The following is a 12,652-nucleotide window of genomic DNA, read 5'->3' on the forward strand; positions in this document are numbered from 1 at the left end:
AGACAAAAATCACCCATTAATAGAAATTGCTTTGTATTTATTACACATTGTTTATCAAGTAAAACACAAAGCTGGAAAGGCAGAGTACACAGTACGGTTTATTATTCCTAATCATCAGTTCACTCCTTTGGGAAAGAAAAGAAATTCAATAGCCTTGACGTGATTCACTTAATATGGATGCCGAATTGCACACAGAGCAACTATTTAGATGTGTAAACACAAAGGTCAGCAAAAATGCAGCCTACTAAGAATGTACAAGTGATCGAAACTGATTGTCAATTATCTTCATTGTTGTTAGATTTTTATAAAGTGGTTATCATGCAAAAGATTTTGCAGGAGTAAAAACAAAACAAAAGAAAACATCCGGCCAGTCTGAGTTTTATTTGGCTACCACCGCAGTCGCTGCCTGTTCAGCTGACTGAGATGAATGGATCTGTTGATACGGTGCATTACTCCGAGGCAGAGGACCCAACTAACCTCAGGAACATTTCAAACGAGACAAACAGCTTTCTCAGTCAATGAGGTTTTTTTTGTCTTCTCATTCTCACAGATTCCACGTCTGCTAATGAATTCAACTCGGTGTGATGATCAATGTTCACTAGTTTCTTATTTACTTTGCGTAAAATGCCAAATAATACAGGAAAGTACACTGTTGGCTGTTTCCACAAAGCCATGACCCACTTGTGTTATTTGAGTACTCTACTGCCAACGCCCAAACTCTCAACATCAAGACCAGCTGTATTTGAAGGTTTAAAAAAAATGAGCGCATGAAACTCATGTGAAGACAGTATTTTTTCTTTAATCAAAAGGAGGCAGTTTGAAAAAGGAAAGAAATTGACCTTTTTTTTTCTGTCATGCTCTGAAAAAAAAATAAAAAATAAAAACAAAAGCCTCTTCCGTTAGCTTGTCACATGTGCAATTGTGCAGCAACTATGACCTCTGGCTGCTAAAAACTGTAAAGACATCCGAAATTGTAAACTTTTTACAGTGCAGGAACAAATACACATTTATTTTGAATTTGTACAACAAAATAGAAGAAGAATGGAATTTCCCCCAAACAGTCAACATAAAGAGGCAGTCTTATAAATAAATATGAGCGAAAAGTAGTTTTTATGAAAAAGAAAAACCTGAACCATATCTGGTTCATCCTTATAATACATAATACAAGATAATATGTTTAGGAAAAAGGAATGTAATGTACTGCCATATTTTTGGGAGATTAAAAATATTTCCCCAAATGTCATTGCTGGTTTGTATGCACACAGAAATGGGTCAGTTAACCAGTCGAACTTGTTACGCTTCCCTCTTTGCAAACATTTGAAAGGATAAACCACTGCAACTATTTGACAGGAGTGACGTCAATCTGTGAGTTTTGACTGACAATATCTACATTTATCTCAATGTTTTTGGATGACATATGAAGAGAACATAATATTTCATGAAACCTGTGTCCCACCGATCATACTTATTCGCAACAGTCAATCATAAATTACTCAAAGCAATTGAAACACTTCTTGAACGTTGGAGGTCTGTGCTTGTCAGTAGTGAAAGTTTCCACTCAGGCTGCAAGATCGGTTTACTGTGTGAAGAATTATATTGGCAGTACCTTGTGGTCATGCAAACAGACTGAGCGCTCACAGTTCTTGTCAAGGAGACAGGTGGGAGTGGTTTGAAGTTGAATATAGCTCATAGTCTCTGTGCATTTGGCAGTTAAACTCACTCGGACCACATTGAAGGACTGCTGTGAGAGGCAACGTAGAAATTCAAATCCAGTCAAATCCAGATTGTGGTGAGGACTCTCAATTTAGCAGGCATAATGGTAAGTATTTTTTTCTTATTATTGCATAATGCTTTTGTCAATGCTGCTGATTATTTCTCACAAGTTAAAGGTTTGGTTTGTCATCACCTGCTCATTCAGGTCAGCAGCCAAATTCAGCTCAGTCTTTCCGCCAATCTCTGGGACAATGTGCTATTTGTGACACAAGCTGTCAAAGATACATTTAAGGCGGCCTATTTTTAAAGTCACTGAGTGTCAAAATGAAATTAAAGGAGTGACTAATATAATTTGGAAATTCTGCCGAGTTGTTTTGTATTCATTTGTATCGTTTGATTACATTTTAGAGCTGTTATTGCTCGCCCTCATAACACACTAAGGTTGCCTTCGGTGACTCGATGTGTGACAGAGTACATGACAGTCAAAAATGTAGGTGTGTCAGAAAAATATGCAGGTACCAACAAGTCAGATCAGATTGAGACAAACCTACCAGTTCAGTGTCTCGACCTAGAGAGGACAAAATTTGGTTTCGACTTTGCCGTCACTCCCAGCAAAACGTTTTTTTTTAGATTGTAGTTCATGGCAAGCTTATAAAACAGTTCTTCTTAAACACTGCATGCAGGCTTGTTTGCACAGTGTAGTACAAACATAGCTTGTTAGTCAAGCTGATAAAACCATCGACACCCACCCTGCTCAAATAAGCCCTTAGTAGTATTAAAAAGGCAATGAGAAAAAAATAAAATATATGAAACACTAATAAAACAAAGCTGAGGGACATAATAGGGTCAGAAATTGCCAATTAAATGTAAAAGTATTTTAATGGACTGTGAGTTTTTCTTTAAACTGACAGGGACTATTTCTGTGGCTGCCTGTCAGTGTTTACTCAAACATTGCTACTGGGTGTCATCTCTCAAAATGAGCACCCTAAAATAGCGGCTGTGCTGTGCTGTGACCTGCATACCTGGAAATTGAGATGATGTCACATTAGCTAGGCTCATTAAAGAGGACACTGGAGAGCTGAACTGATCTCAACTTGGGTTTAATGAGCTTTAACACACTTTGAAATAATAGAAGTTGATTTCCTAAATCTCTCCAATGGGCAGTGACCTTTCCAAGCAAGGACAATGTCATTGTCCCCAGAACGAAGGGGAACTCAGACAGTGAGAGAGAGAAAATTCAATTTTGCATATATTCTACAAAATTTGCATCCTTTAAGGACGCCAAGGCCCAAAAAATCCTCAAAATATGTTCAATGCAGCTACAATAGTATAAACATCAATATTATGTTTGTGGAGAAATAATTAAGTCGCAAAATACAAATAATAATAATTAAAAAAAAAGCTGTTGACTGAAATTGACATCACAGGTTACAACCAATCCAGGCTCAGCTTGTGAATGTCACACGGCCAAATTTAGGAGGCAAACAGGAGAACATACCAGTATTGTTAAGAATATTTGACTTCCTCTTAAATGTGTCACACAGGATAAGGAATATAAAAAAAAATTAACTCAACATATCCTGTGTAATGTTTAATTTAAACATAAATCCTTGATTTTTCCATAGTGCCACAATAAAAAGTACCAGACTAAAAAAAGACATGTTTTTTTTCTAATCATTGGTGTTATAACACAAGTCGTTAAATGTTGAAAGCCGTTTCAACAGTTACATTACTATAAACCACATTTCTCCAGCTAATCTAGTCCAACAAGCTGATGACTATAGCACGAGGAAGTTTTATCTGAGGGTGTGCTGTGGATGATGCCACCAAACAGGTCTGTCAACTGTCAACTTCAGAGGAAATGCAAATGAGCTCCTCTCTGTTTTGTTGACTGTAATACCGCAATGATAAACACTTCTTTTGTTTCATACACTTTAAAGATCAGTCTACTCAGATATCAAAGAAGTCTACTCGGAAATCAATTATTATTTTTTTTTCCAACCCCAATGGCTGATTAGCTTGCTGGAATATCAAACTTCATTTAATAAGAGAGCAATTCACTGCTTTGCTCGGCTATTTGCTTACTATATAACAAACCTCATGTCTTCTTTCTGCTTCTTTCTCTCTTCCAGCGTGAATGCATCTCCGTCCACGTAGGTCAGGCAGGCGTCCAGATGGGCAACACCTGCTGGGAGCTCTACTGTCTGGAACATGGCATTCAGCCAGACGGCCAGATGCCCGCCCCAAAGTCCATTGGAGGCCATGATGACTCCTTCACCACCTTCTTCAGCGAAACCGGGGCTGGAAAATATGTCCCAAGGGCAGTCTTCGTTGACCTGGAACCCACGGTTGTTGGTTAGTGCAAAAAGATTTGCATTTCAATCATATAATGATGCAAAAGATTGGATGTTATTCTTATTCATCATAAATCTTTCACATTTCTAGACGAAGTGCGTACGGGCACATATCGCCAACTCTTTCACCCCGAGCAGCTGATCTCAGGAAAAGAAGATGCGGCCAACAACTATGCCCGGGGACACTACACCATCGGCAGAGAGATAATTGACTCTGTCCTTGACAGGATGCGAAAACTGGTGAGGGTCATGTCATCATATCCATTTTATCCCGGCAGTATTGAAAAGTAACAACGTTTAGAAAAGTGCTTATTTTAGGCTTGTAGCCTGAATGTTGTGTCTGCATTTGCAGTCTGACCAGTGCACGGGCCTCCAAGGCTTTTTGGTCTTCCACTCCTTTGGTGGAGGCACCGGCTCTGGTTTCACCTCCCTCCTCATGGAGCGACTTTCTGTTGATTATGGGAAGAAATCCAAACTTGAGTTTGCAATCTACCCAGCCCCTCAAGTTTCTACTGCAGTGGTAGAGCCATACAACTCCATTCTGACCACTCACACCACCCTGGAGCACTCTGATTGTGCCTTCATGGTGGACAATGAAGCCATCTATGACATTTGTCGCAGGAACCTCGACATCGAGCGACCCTCTTACACCAACCTCAACCGCCTTATCAGTCAGATAGTGTCATCTATCACAGCCTCTCTTCGCTTCGACGGAGCCCTGAATGTTGATCTGACCGAGTTCCAGACCAACTTGGTGCCCTACCCTCGTATCCACTTCCCTCTAGCCACATATGCTCCTGTCATTTCTGCCGAGAAGGCCTACCATGAGCAGCTTTCTGTGGCTGAAATCACCAACGCCTGCTTTGAGCCCGCCAATCAAATGGTCAAGTGCGATCCACGTCACGGTAAATACATGGCCTGCTGTCTGCTGTATCGTGGTGAAGTAGTGCCCAAAGATGTTAATGTTGCCATCGCTGCCATTAAGACCAAACGCAGCATCCAGTTCGTGGACTGGTGTCCCACTGGTTTCAAAGTGGGCATCAACTATCAGCCTCCAACAGTGGTTCCTGGAGGAGATCTGGCCAAGGTGCAGAGAGCAGTGTGTATGCTTAGCAACACCACAGCCATCGCTGAGGCTTGGGCCCGCCTGGATCACAAGTTTGATCTAATGTATGCCAAGAGGGCTTTTGTGCACTGGTATGTGGGAGAGGGAATGGAGGAAGGAGAATTCTCAGAGGCCAGAGAGGATATGGCAGCCCTGGAGAAGGATTATGAAGAGGTCGGAATTGACTCCTATGAAGACGAAGACGAGAGAGAAGAATATTAGACACATTTGGCTATTTATTAAATAGTTAGCAAAGTAAGTGTCAACAATGATCATTTTTTTCTACGGATTAAATATTTCAACATACTATTTTGTCTCGTCTTTTTTGTTTGATGGAGTATGTGTGCCGTAAATTGTTTTGCAACAAGTAATCAGGAAGGCTGGAGCAGTGATTCGAACACAGAACCTCAAAATAAGTTTTGCAGATGCCGTTACCACTTCACTCACCCATTTTATGGACACATTTTAAGTATTGAAGCGTCCCCTAGTGGAGTCTAACCAGAAGTACCGAAGTAAAACATTTGGAAAAATAACGAAGGGAACAAAAACATCATACTTCCACAATTGAGTGAGATCTTAAAGTGTGATATCGAAATAAAGGTTAATGATGCTCTATTTGTTCGTTTCCTGGATGCGGATGGTTGCCAAGGCAACGCTTGTCAAATTCCGGAAGTGCGTGGCTTTGAGGAAATATGGCGTTCGGGAAAACACGTTTATCATTTGCTGCTATAGATTCAACGTCCTCTCCTTGTATTTTGTATTTTTCCATTTTGATTGCTTTCGCAGGCTTTGCAAAGGCAGATAGCGGAGACGTGTTTAGTGCAAGCAACACGCCTACTGTACCCATCGCCGCCGCTAGGGACCTACGGTGAGCATGGTGACACGTTCAGTTATGCTAGCAGCACTTGGCAACTGTGAAATTCGTTGCAGTGATTCATTTCGAAAGTAATTAAAGGTTTGCGTGGTTGAGGTTGCATGTTTGACTCCCCAGTGTCGTATCTGAACAGTGATTCAACCACATCGGAATCACACTGGAATCGTTCTGCTGTCACGACACACCCTTCGAAAAATCGAAAGTTTAATGCTTTATTTAACAACTGAGCCACGTAGCATCCGCAGCAAAGCTTTTAAACACATTTGCTTAATGATCATTATTAAATTATGGAATTCGGCGACATTGTTGTGAATGCTGGAACATTCTAATGCATGTGTCAAACGTAAGGCCCGGGGGCCAGATACGGCCCGCCACATCATTTTATGTGTCATTACTAGAATTGATAGATTCCAAATTTTCAGGCTCCGTAAATAAGAAGACTCACTCACTTTTTGTTTTGCTGTATCTAAGATACCTTCTGTACGATGTGAACCCTCCAGAGGGTTTCAACCTGCGGCGAGATGTATATATTCGCATAGCATCCCTGGTGAAATCTCTGAGGAAGAACGGTGATGACTGGGTCCTCGTGCTACCCCCCTGGGGTCGCTTGTATCACTGGCAGAGCCCCAACCTCCATCAGATCCGCATCCCTTGGGGAGAGTTCTTCAGCCTCACCAGCCTGCAGGCCAACGTTCCGGTGATCGAGTATGAGGAATTCATTGCTGGTGAGCAATTTTGACTCAAACCAACCTATATTGTGTTGTGTGAATTTCATTTTCTTCTTCTTTTGATTCCAGAAAATGGAGGTCCATTTATTGATCAAGTTGTGGTCCTGCAAAATTACGCGGAGGGATGGACTGATGGGAAATGGGAGGAAAAGGTTGATGAGCGGCCGTGCATTGACAAATTGATGTACAACAAAGATAAACAGGGCTACTACAGGTGATATTATTTTTCTGCTTTATTCATTGGTTGGGTCACTTTATCAGCTAGTTGTCCGTAACGTCTATCTCCTCTGTGCTGCCTTTCCAAGGGGCTGGTTTTGGGGCTTCGAAGAGACGAGAGCTCGAAACGTAACTTGTCTGTCAGCACAAGGTCATGCCTCCATCATGGTCCCGGTTCTTCGACAGAACATTACAGTGACGTGAGTCCTTTGAGAAATATGATATAACTCATGCTTAGATCAATATTTGTAAGTTTTATTTGTGGTAAGTGTATATGATAATACAATCAAGAAGTGGCTTGTAGTCCAAAGTAATTCTAGACAACCAATCTTGCGTCGTAATTTGAATAGATGACCCTACAGGTGGCAGTCGTCAGTTGTCCAACTCGTTTTTTGTTTTTTTTTCGTCATCTGCAGTTCTGTAATGCTCGACCGAGCAGAAACACTCCTCCATGATCATTATGCTGGAAAGGATTACTGGGATGTAAGTGACACAAAACACAAGCGTGACAAATGCAGGAAGCTGCTGTTTTAATTTACTGCTCTTGTTCTTGATATATATGTGGGATGAAAATAATATATACCGTATTTTAACATAGAGTCGCCGCAGTATGGTGTTTTCCAAGCACCTGCGTCTCATTGGAGATGAGTTCAGAGCAAAGTACCTCAACTCGACAGATGATGGCGACCACACGGTTTACAATGAAGACTGGACTCGCATGAAGGTGAGTCAGCATCTTTGCCGTGACTGCTGGAACTGCTTTTTTTCTTTGTCACAATGACTGTCGCTTAAGTATCAAAATATCGATTATTACGACACTACCATTTTCTTCTCAGGCCAAGCTGGGCTCTGCCAAAGGGGGCCCGTACCTCGGGGTCCACTTGCGGCGAAAGGATTTCATTTGGGGTCACAGAGAGGACGTGCCCAGCTTGAAGGGGGCTGTGAAAAAAATACGGAATCTAATGAAGAAGCACAAACTAGAGCAAGTCTTTGTTGCAACCGATGCAGACCAGGAAGGTGATGTCTTATTAACTGGAATTATTTTTCTATTATCTTTGTTTTCAAAATCGAAGTGAATTGAGAATTCTGTCCGCATTGTATTGAAAGCGCCATCGGTGTGTCTCCGTATTTATGTCATCCCACAGAACTGAAGGAGCTAAAGAGGCTGTTGCCTGAGATGGTGCGATTTGAAGCGTCCGCAGAGGACCTGGAGCTTTTTAAAGATGGAGGAGTTGCAATTATTGATCAGTGGATTTGCGCTCATGCAAGGTAACTTGGTGATCATTGATACCGTGGGATGGATGCATTGTGTAATTTTGTGTTCCTGCTTTGAGTCAAGAAGGAACAATCCACTTCCTTATTGTGCAACAAAACAGGCAGAACTTATTGACACAAGAGGTTACAAGGTTACGCCACCATCTCCTTGAAAAAAAATCCCACATGGTTAACTCAGTTTATTTTATAATGTAAATAATTGAAAATCAAAAACCTGCTTTGGGAAAATAGTGAAACCAGCCATGCTGTTAACTGATTATTTTTTTGCCTTTATCGCTCAATCTAGATTCTTCATTGGAACATCGGTTTCGACTTTTTCCTTCCGTATCCACGAAGAGCGTGAAATACTTGGTTTTAATCCAAAGACCACTTACAACCGCTTCTGTGGGGACGCCGAGAAAGAGTGTGAACAACCTACACACTGGAAAATTGTTTACTGATGGCCCCTTTGACTTTTGCTACTTTACACAAGTGCCAAAGCCAATGTCAATCAAGAACACAGTACAGTATTTGAACTCTTGTTTTTTTTCTCGTGTACTTTCTTATGCCAAGGAGTGACTGACCTGGAGTAACACCAAAAACATATTGTCCTGCCAAACAGGTTCATTTGCATCATATTTGAAGACAGATTTCAATTGGTGTGGTGTTTTTCTATCATTAATTACTCATATCGTCGGAAAATATCTTTGTTTTTTTGTAGAGGATTTGAAACAGTGTTTTTGAACAAGTGGAATTTGACATTCTGAATATGTTTTTTGTGGCGGACACTATAATTTAGTTGTATTCGCAAAATGGCCAGTATTTCTGCCTTAATCTTACACATTCGATTGCATTTTTGTTACACATTCTTGCAGAATAACTTGTTGTGGGTTTTTACAATTTTACTGAAGCAGGTAATTCTCCAAATAGGTTCTACACAGAGAGGACAATTTTGTGAGTGTAAAGCACTACAAGTCATTTTGCCACTTGCTGTCGACTGAAAATGACATGACATGACAAATCACGGCTCACCATCTTTATTTTATATATTTTGTGTGTGAGTGTGTGTGTGTGTGTGTGTGTGTGTGTGTGTGTGTGTGTGTGTGTGTGTGTGTGTGTGTGTGTGTGTGTGTGTGGAGGAGGGGGTGCACGTGTCATTTGCAAGCTGACCTTCGGATCATTGATCAGCACCCGCCACTGATCATGACTTGGTATAGTAAGTTCATCTCACATTGAAAAGATGACATTTGCCAAATTGAATTCCACAGTCTGGGATTTGGAATCTTGCTGTCTATGTATGGTATTCCAGGTTACGTACGTATGGTTGGTATGTCCAAGGTGTGGACTTGAGAATGAGCATGCAAATGACTTGATGATTTCCTTTTCACCAACCTGTATGCACTGGTACACGTGAGGAAGAGAAAATGGAGAAGTCTCCCTTTAGTTCGCCACCATGCAACAATAAACTCATCATGCAGCTATTGTGTAATGTTCCCTGATTCGTCTTTATGTGTGAAAGTTCAACTGAATAACTCATTTGAATTGAAGTATTTTCAGTTTACAAAGTCTACCCCTCTTCAAATGACATCTGGGATGAAAAAAAAATCAGGATAAACTGTTTCAATTTTTTTTTTTATTGAGTCAATGTACAGACGAGTATCTATTTAAATTTCAAATGTACATAGAAAAGATCCTACAAATTAGGGCCAGTGAAGAAAAAAAAAAGAGGGGGGGGGGTGTGACAGGATTCTGACTTTTGTTTTTCTCAGAATTCTGACTTTAAAGTGAGAATTCCCTCAAAAAAATCATGTCACCCCCTCCTTTTTTTTTTTTTTCTTCACTAATCCTCTTCCGTAAGATCCTGAGTTCACTAACACAAAATAAACATGTACAAGCGCTCATCCTATGATGCCATTTGCACAGTATTGTGTGTATTTGCAAACAATATTGAGGAAAGGTTAAAAAGATGCAAAGACTTAGGCGTTGCGCAACTATCTACTGTTAGAGGCAAGAATGCGCGCTCGTGATTGGTCCACTCAAGTGCTGGAGACGGGAGTGTTAGGTGAGCAGGTGGAAATTCAACAGTCACGTCCACGGGATGAGTGAGATCGCTGAATCAAAGTCTAAAATAGTTGGTATTCTTCTTTCTAAGAAGAACAAGCGCGTCGTGTTTTGACTTAATTAAAGAAGTCGTTGTGCGCGAGGACTTCGAGTGGTGTTTTTTTTTTCTCACGCCACGAATAGACAAAAAAAAAAAAGCTCATTTGCAGAAGAAACTAAAAGGTGAGTGTTACCGTATGACATTATGATTCAATTAGGTTATTAGGTTAAAATGCAATATAATCAATAATTGTTTCAGTTTAAATTGTATTGAGCCGAGCACACCAACAAATACAAATATTACAAAACATCCTGAAATAATGCTGAACTTGTCTCTATTAACTTGCAAATGTTCTTATTCAATGTGAAATCATTGTTTATCTTAACACAGTTATTATTATTATTATTGTAAATTATTATTCACTCGATTGAATGGCAATCAGTGGAAACCGTCATAAATAGGTCAACAAAGATACATTATTTGTAGGAAGGAAGAAATGATATACTATTGGACAAGTAATTTAAATATCTTTACTCCTACAGATACAATCAATATGACACATTTGTCCATGTAGAAAGTCAACATACAAAATATGTTTTAAATACATCATTTTCAAAACATACACAAACATAACATATTTTAAGACATTTTGTCTCCATTACAGCCTCGCCCAAAGATGGGCTTCTTCCAGCAAGTCAAGCTTCTTCTATGGAAAAATGGGCTGAATATAATTCGAAATCCAGTGAGTGTAACGTTTATTCTTAGAAAGTTAGGGGAGCAATTGAAAGGGATTTATGGAATTGATCTGGTGTTTTATAGGTCTGGTCGCTGACTCTGATCATCTGGCCTCTGATCATCTTTATTATTGTTGCTGTGACCCGAGATTATTACCCACCACAGCTTCGTGAGCCATGTAAGTGAAAAGATCCGGGTTAAATCTTCTTAATTTCGGTATTTTCAAACGAGTCATCATAAAAGACAATCATTCAACGGCAATTAGATATGTATGCCTAATAAAATAACATGAAACACTAAAAAGAAAATACTTTACTAAGTAATGGAAACTTTTACCTGATATACTAGTCTAACCTGTGAGGTGTGTCTGATTGCAGTCCCCATTAGAAATCAATACTAATTTAAACATAAAGAAATAAATTAAATACACACGGACTGAAAATGAACACAAAATAATAAAATAATTTGAAATAAATTGTTTTCTCAATTATCTCCTTGAGCATAAATATATAAAGTCTATAACAAGCATGGAATTTTTTTTTTTTTAGTGAACACCAAATATTGAAAAAATAACACTAAGTGTAATTTCACACACAATTCTTTTTTATTTTATTTTAACCATTACATTTATCTAATAACAATAGAATTAAAATGACCCTTTTTTGTTATTTCAATGTTGTTTACAGCTTCATACTTTGGAGCATTATCTTTTCACAATGACAGTAAATAAAAGGATCATTCCTATAACATCACAAGTCCTCAGCAAGCAACCTTTGAACCACATTTTTTCCTCCTATTCATCAAGTCAACAAACTTAAGTCAAACAAGGTTAAAGGTGTTCCGGAAGATTCCTTGTAGGTGTTTCTCACACACTTAATCTTCTACCTTGTACCTTTACGATGCAGTTTGACCGGATTGCGCCAGACATAATTTGTGACTAATTTATTAAAGAAAAATTAAGTTGTATGAATTCTCCTAATTTTCTGTCTAATAACATATCGACTTGTATTGCTATGCAGATTAATCGGCCTGGAATAATCACGCCACAACAATTTTTTGTTAGGCTGCAAGAACATGTAATGTAATTTAATCTATTCAATCTATTCATTCTCAAACACACGACAATTCCTTAAATGAGCATCGAGAAAATTGTTTGGGTACTTTCTAAAAAAGGCATTAAATCATATATACTTTCAGTGGGATGGTTTAACTATATCTGTGTTCATATTTATAGTTTACTCCCAACTGAGTTATACCTTTATTTTTGACAGGCACTGAGGACATTTGAAAAGGAGTGTATACACGGTATTGTTTTAACCAAAAACAGACTTGTAGCTGCTGTATGAGGATGGTTTCCGATGTTAAAAATGCAGTGGAGCAACAGTCTCTATGCCGCTATTGTTTTTTTGGTCTATGCCAGGGTGTCAAACTTTTCATGGCGGATCCACTCCCAATTTTTACAATTGGTACAAACCCAAATGAATGGATAATTGCTTAAGGTGCAACCGTATGCCCAAAAATAGTTTCAAACGTTTATTCCAAATTGTAAAACGGACTTATGTCAAACAAAAG

At 39.3% G+C, this 12,652-nt stretch overlaps 3 protein-coding genes across 4 annotated transcripts in view; all 3 read left to right on the forward strand.

The window, feature by feature from the left end:
• Positions 1-1,638: 1,638 nt before the first annotated feature.
• On the forward strand, positions 1,639-5,481 carry LOC147051092 (tubulin alpha chain). The gene is made up of 4 exons (XM_085920205.1): positions 1,639-1,819; positions 3,846-4,068; positions 4,159-4,307; positions 4,420-5,481. The coding sequence occupies exons 1-4, from the start codon at positions 1,817-1,819 to the stop codon at positions 5,392-5,394; spliced, it is 1,350 nt and encodes a 449-aa protein (XP_085776331.1). The 5' UTR covers positions 1,639-1,816; the 3' UTR covers positions 5,395-5,481.
• A 347-nt stretch (positions 5,482-5,828) lies between these two features.
• pofut2 (protein O-fucosyltransferase 2) lies at positions 5,829-9,847 on the forward strand. 2 transcript variants are annotated; one of them, XM_085920434.1, is made up of 9 exons: positions 5,829-6,040; positions 6,518-6,771; positions 6,844-6,988; positions 7,080-7,190; positions 7,407-7,473; positions 7,589-7,714; positions 7,827-8,007; positions 8,136-8,259; positions 8,552-9,847. In XM_085920434.1, the coding sequence occupies exons 1-9, from the start codon at positions 5,865-5,867 to the stop codon at positions 8,703-8,705; spliced, it is 1,338 nt and encodes a 445-aa protein (XP_085776560.1). In that variant the 5' UTR covers positions 5,829-5,864; the 3' UTR covers positions 8,706-9,847. The 2 variants fall into 2 exon arrangements, with proteins under 2 accessions (XP_085776560.1, XP_085776561.1); XM_085920435.1 differs by lacking the exon at positions 5,829-6,040 and adding an exon at positions 6,190-6,389.
• Positions 9,848-10,298: 451 nt separating this feature from the next.
• abca12 (ATP-binding cassette, sub-family A (ABC1), member 12) overlaps positions 10,299-12,652 on the forward strand; it is a 37,053-nt gene continuing 34,699 nt past the window's right edge. The window contains exons 1-3 of the mRNA XM_085919851.1: positions 10,299-10,527; positions 11,010-11,087; positions 11,165-11,258. Coding sequence (XP_085775977.1) covers positions 11,022-11,087; positions 11,165-11,258 — 160 coding nt within the window. The 5' untranslated portion in view covers positions 10,299-10,527; positions 11,010-11,021. The remainder of the gene's footprint in view (positions 10,528-11,009; positions 11,088-11,164; positions 11,259-12,652) is intronic.

The sequence above is a fragment of the Syngnathus leptorhynchus genome, chromosome 9 (genome assembly GCF_054491065.1).
Source record: "Syngnathus leptorhynchus isolate UIUO chromosome 9, UIUO_Slep, whole genome shotgun sequence".
Classification (NCBI taxonomy): domain Eukaryota; kingdom Metazoa; phylum Chordata; class Actinopteri; order Syngnathiformes; family Syngnathidae; genus Syngnathus; species Syngnathus leptorhynchus.

Excerpts from the sequence above, each read along its gene's own strand:
- LOC147051092 (XM_085920205.1), top strand. Across the intron at positions 4,069-4,158 it reads CCTGGAACCCACGGTTGTTG|ACGAAGTGCGTACGGGCACA; the intron begins GTTAGTGCAAAA and ends TCACATTTCTAG. Across the intron at positions 4,308-4,419 it reads TTGACAGGATGCGAAAACTG|TCTGACCAGTGCACGGGCCT; the intron begins GTGAGGGTCATG and ends CTGCATTTGCAG.
- pofut2 (XM_085920434.1), top strand. The coding sequence starts at position 5,865 with ATGGCGTTCGGGAAAACACGTTTATCATTTGCTGCTATAGATTCAACG. Across the intron at positions 6,772-6,843 it reads GTATGAGGAATTCATTGCTG|AAAATGGAGGTCCATTTATT; the intron begins GTGAGCAATTTT and ends TTTTGATTCCAG. Across the intron at positions 7,474-7,588 it reads CTGGAAAGGATTACTGGGAT|AGTCGCCGCAGTATGGTGTT; the intron begins GTAAGTGACACA and ends ATTTTAACATAG.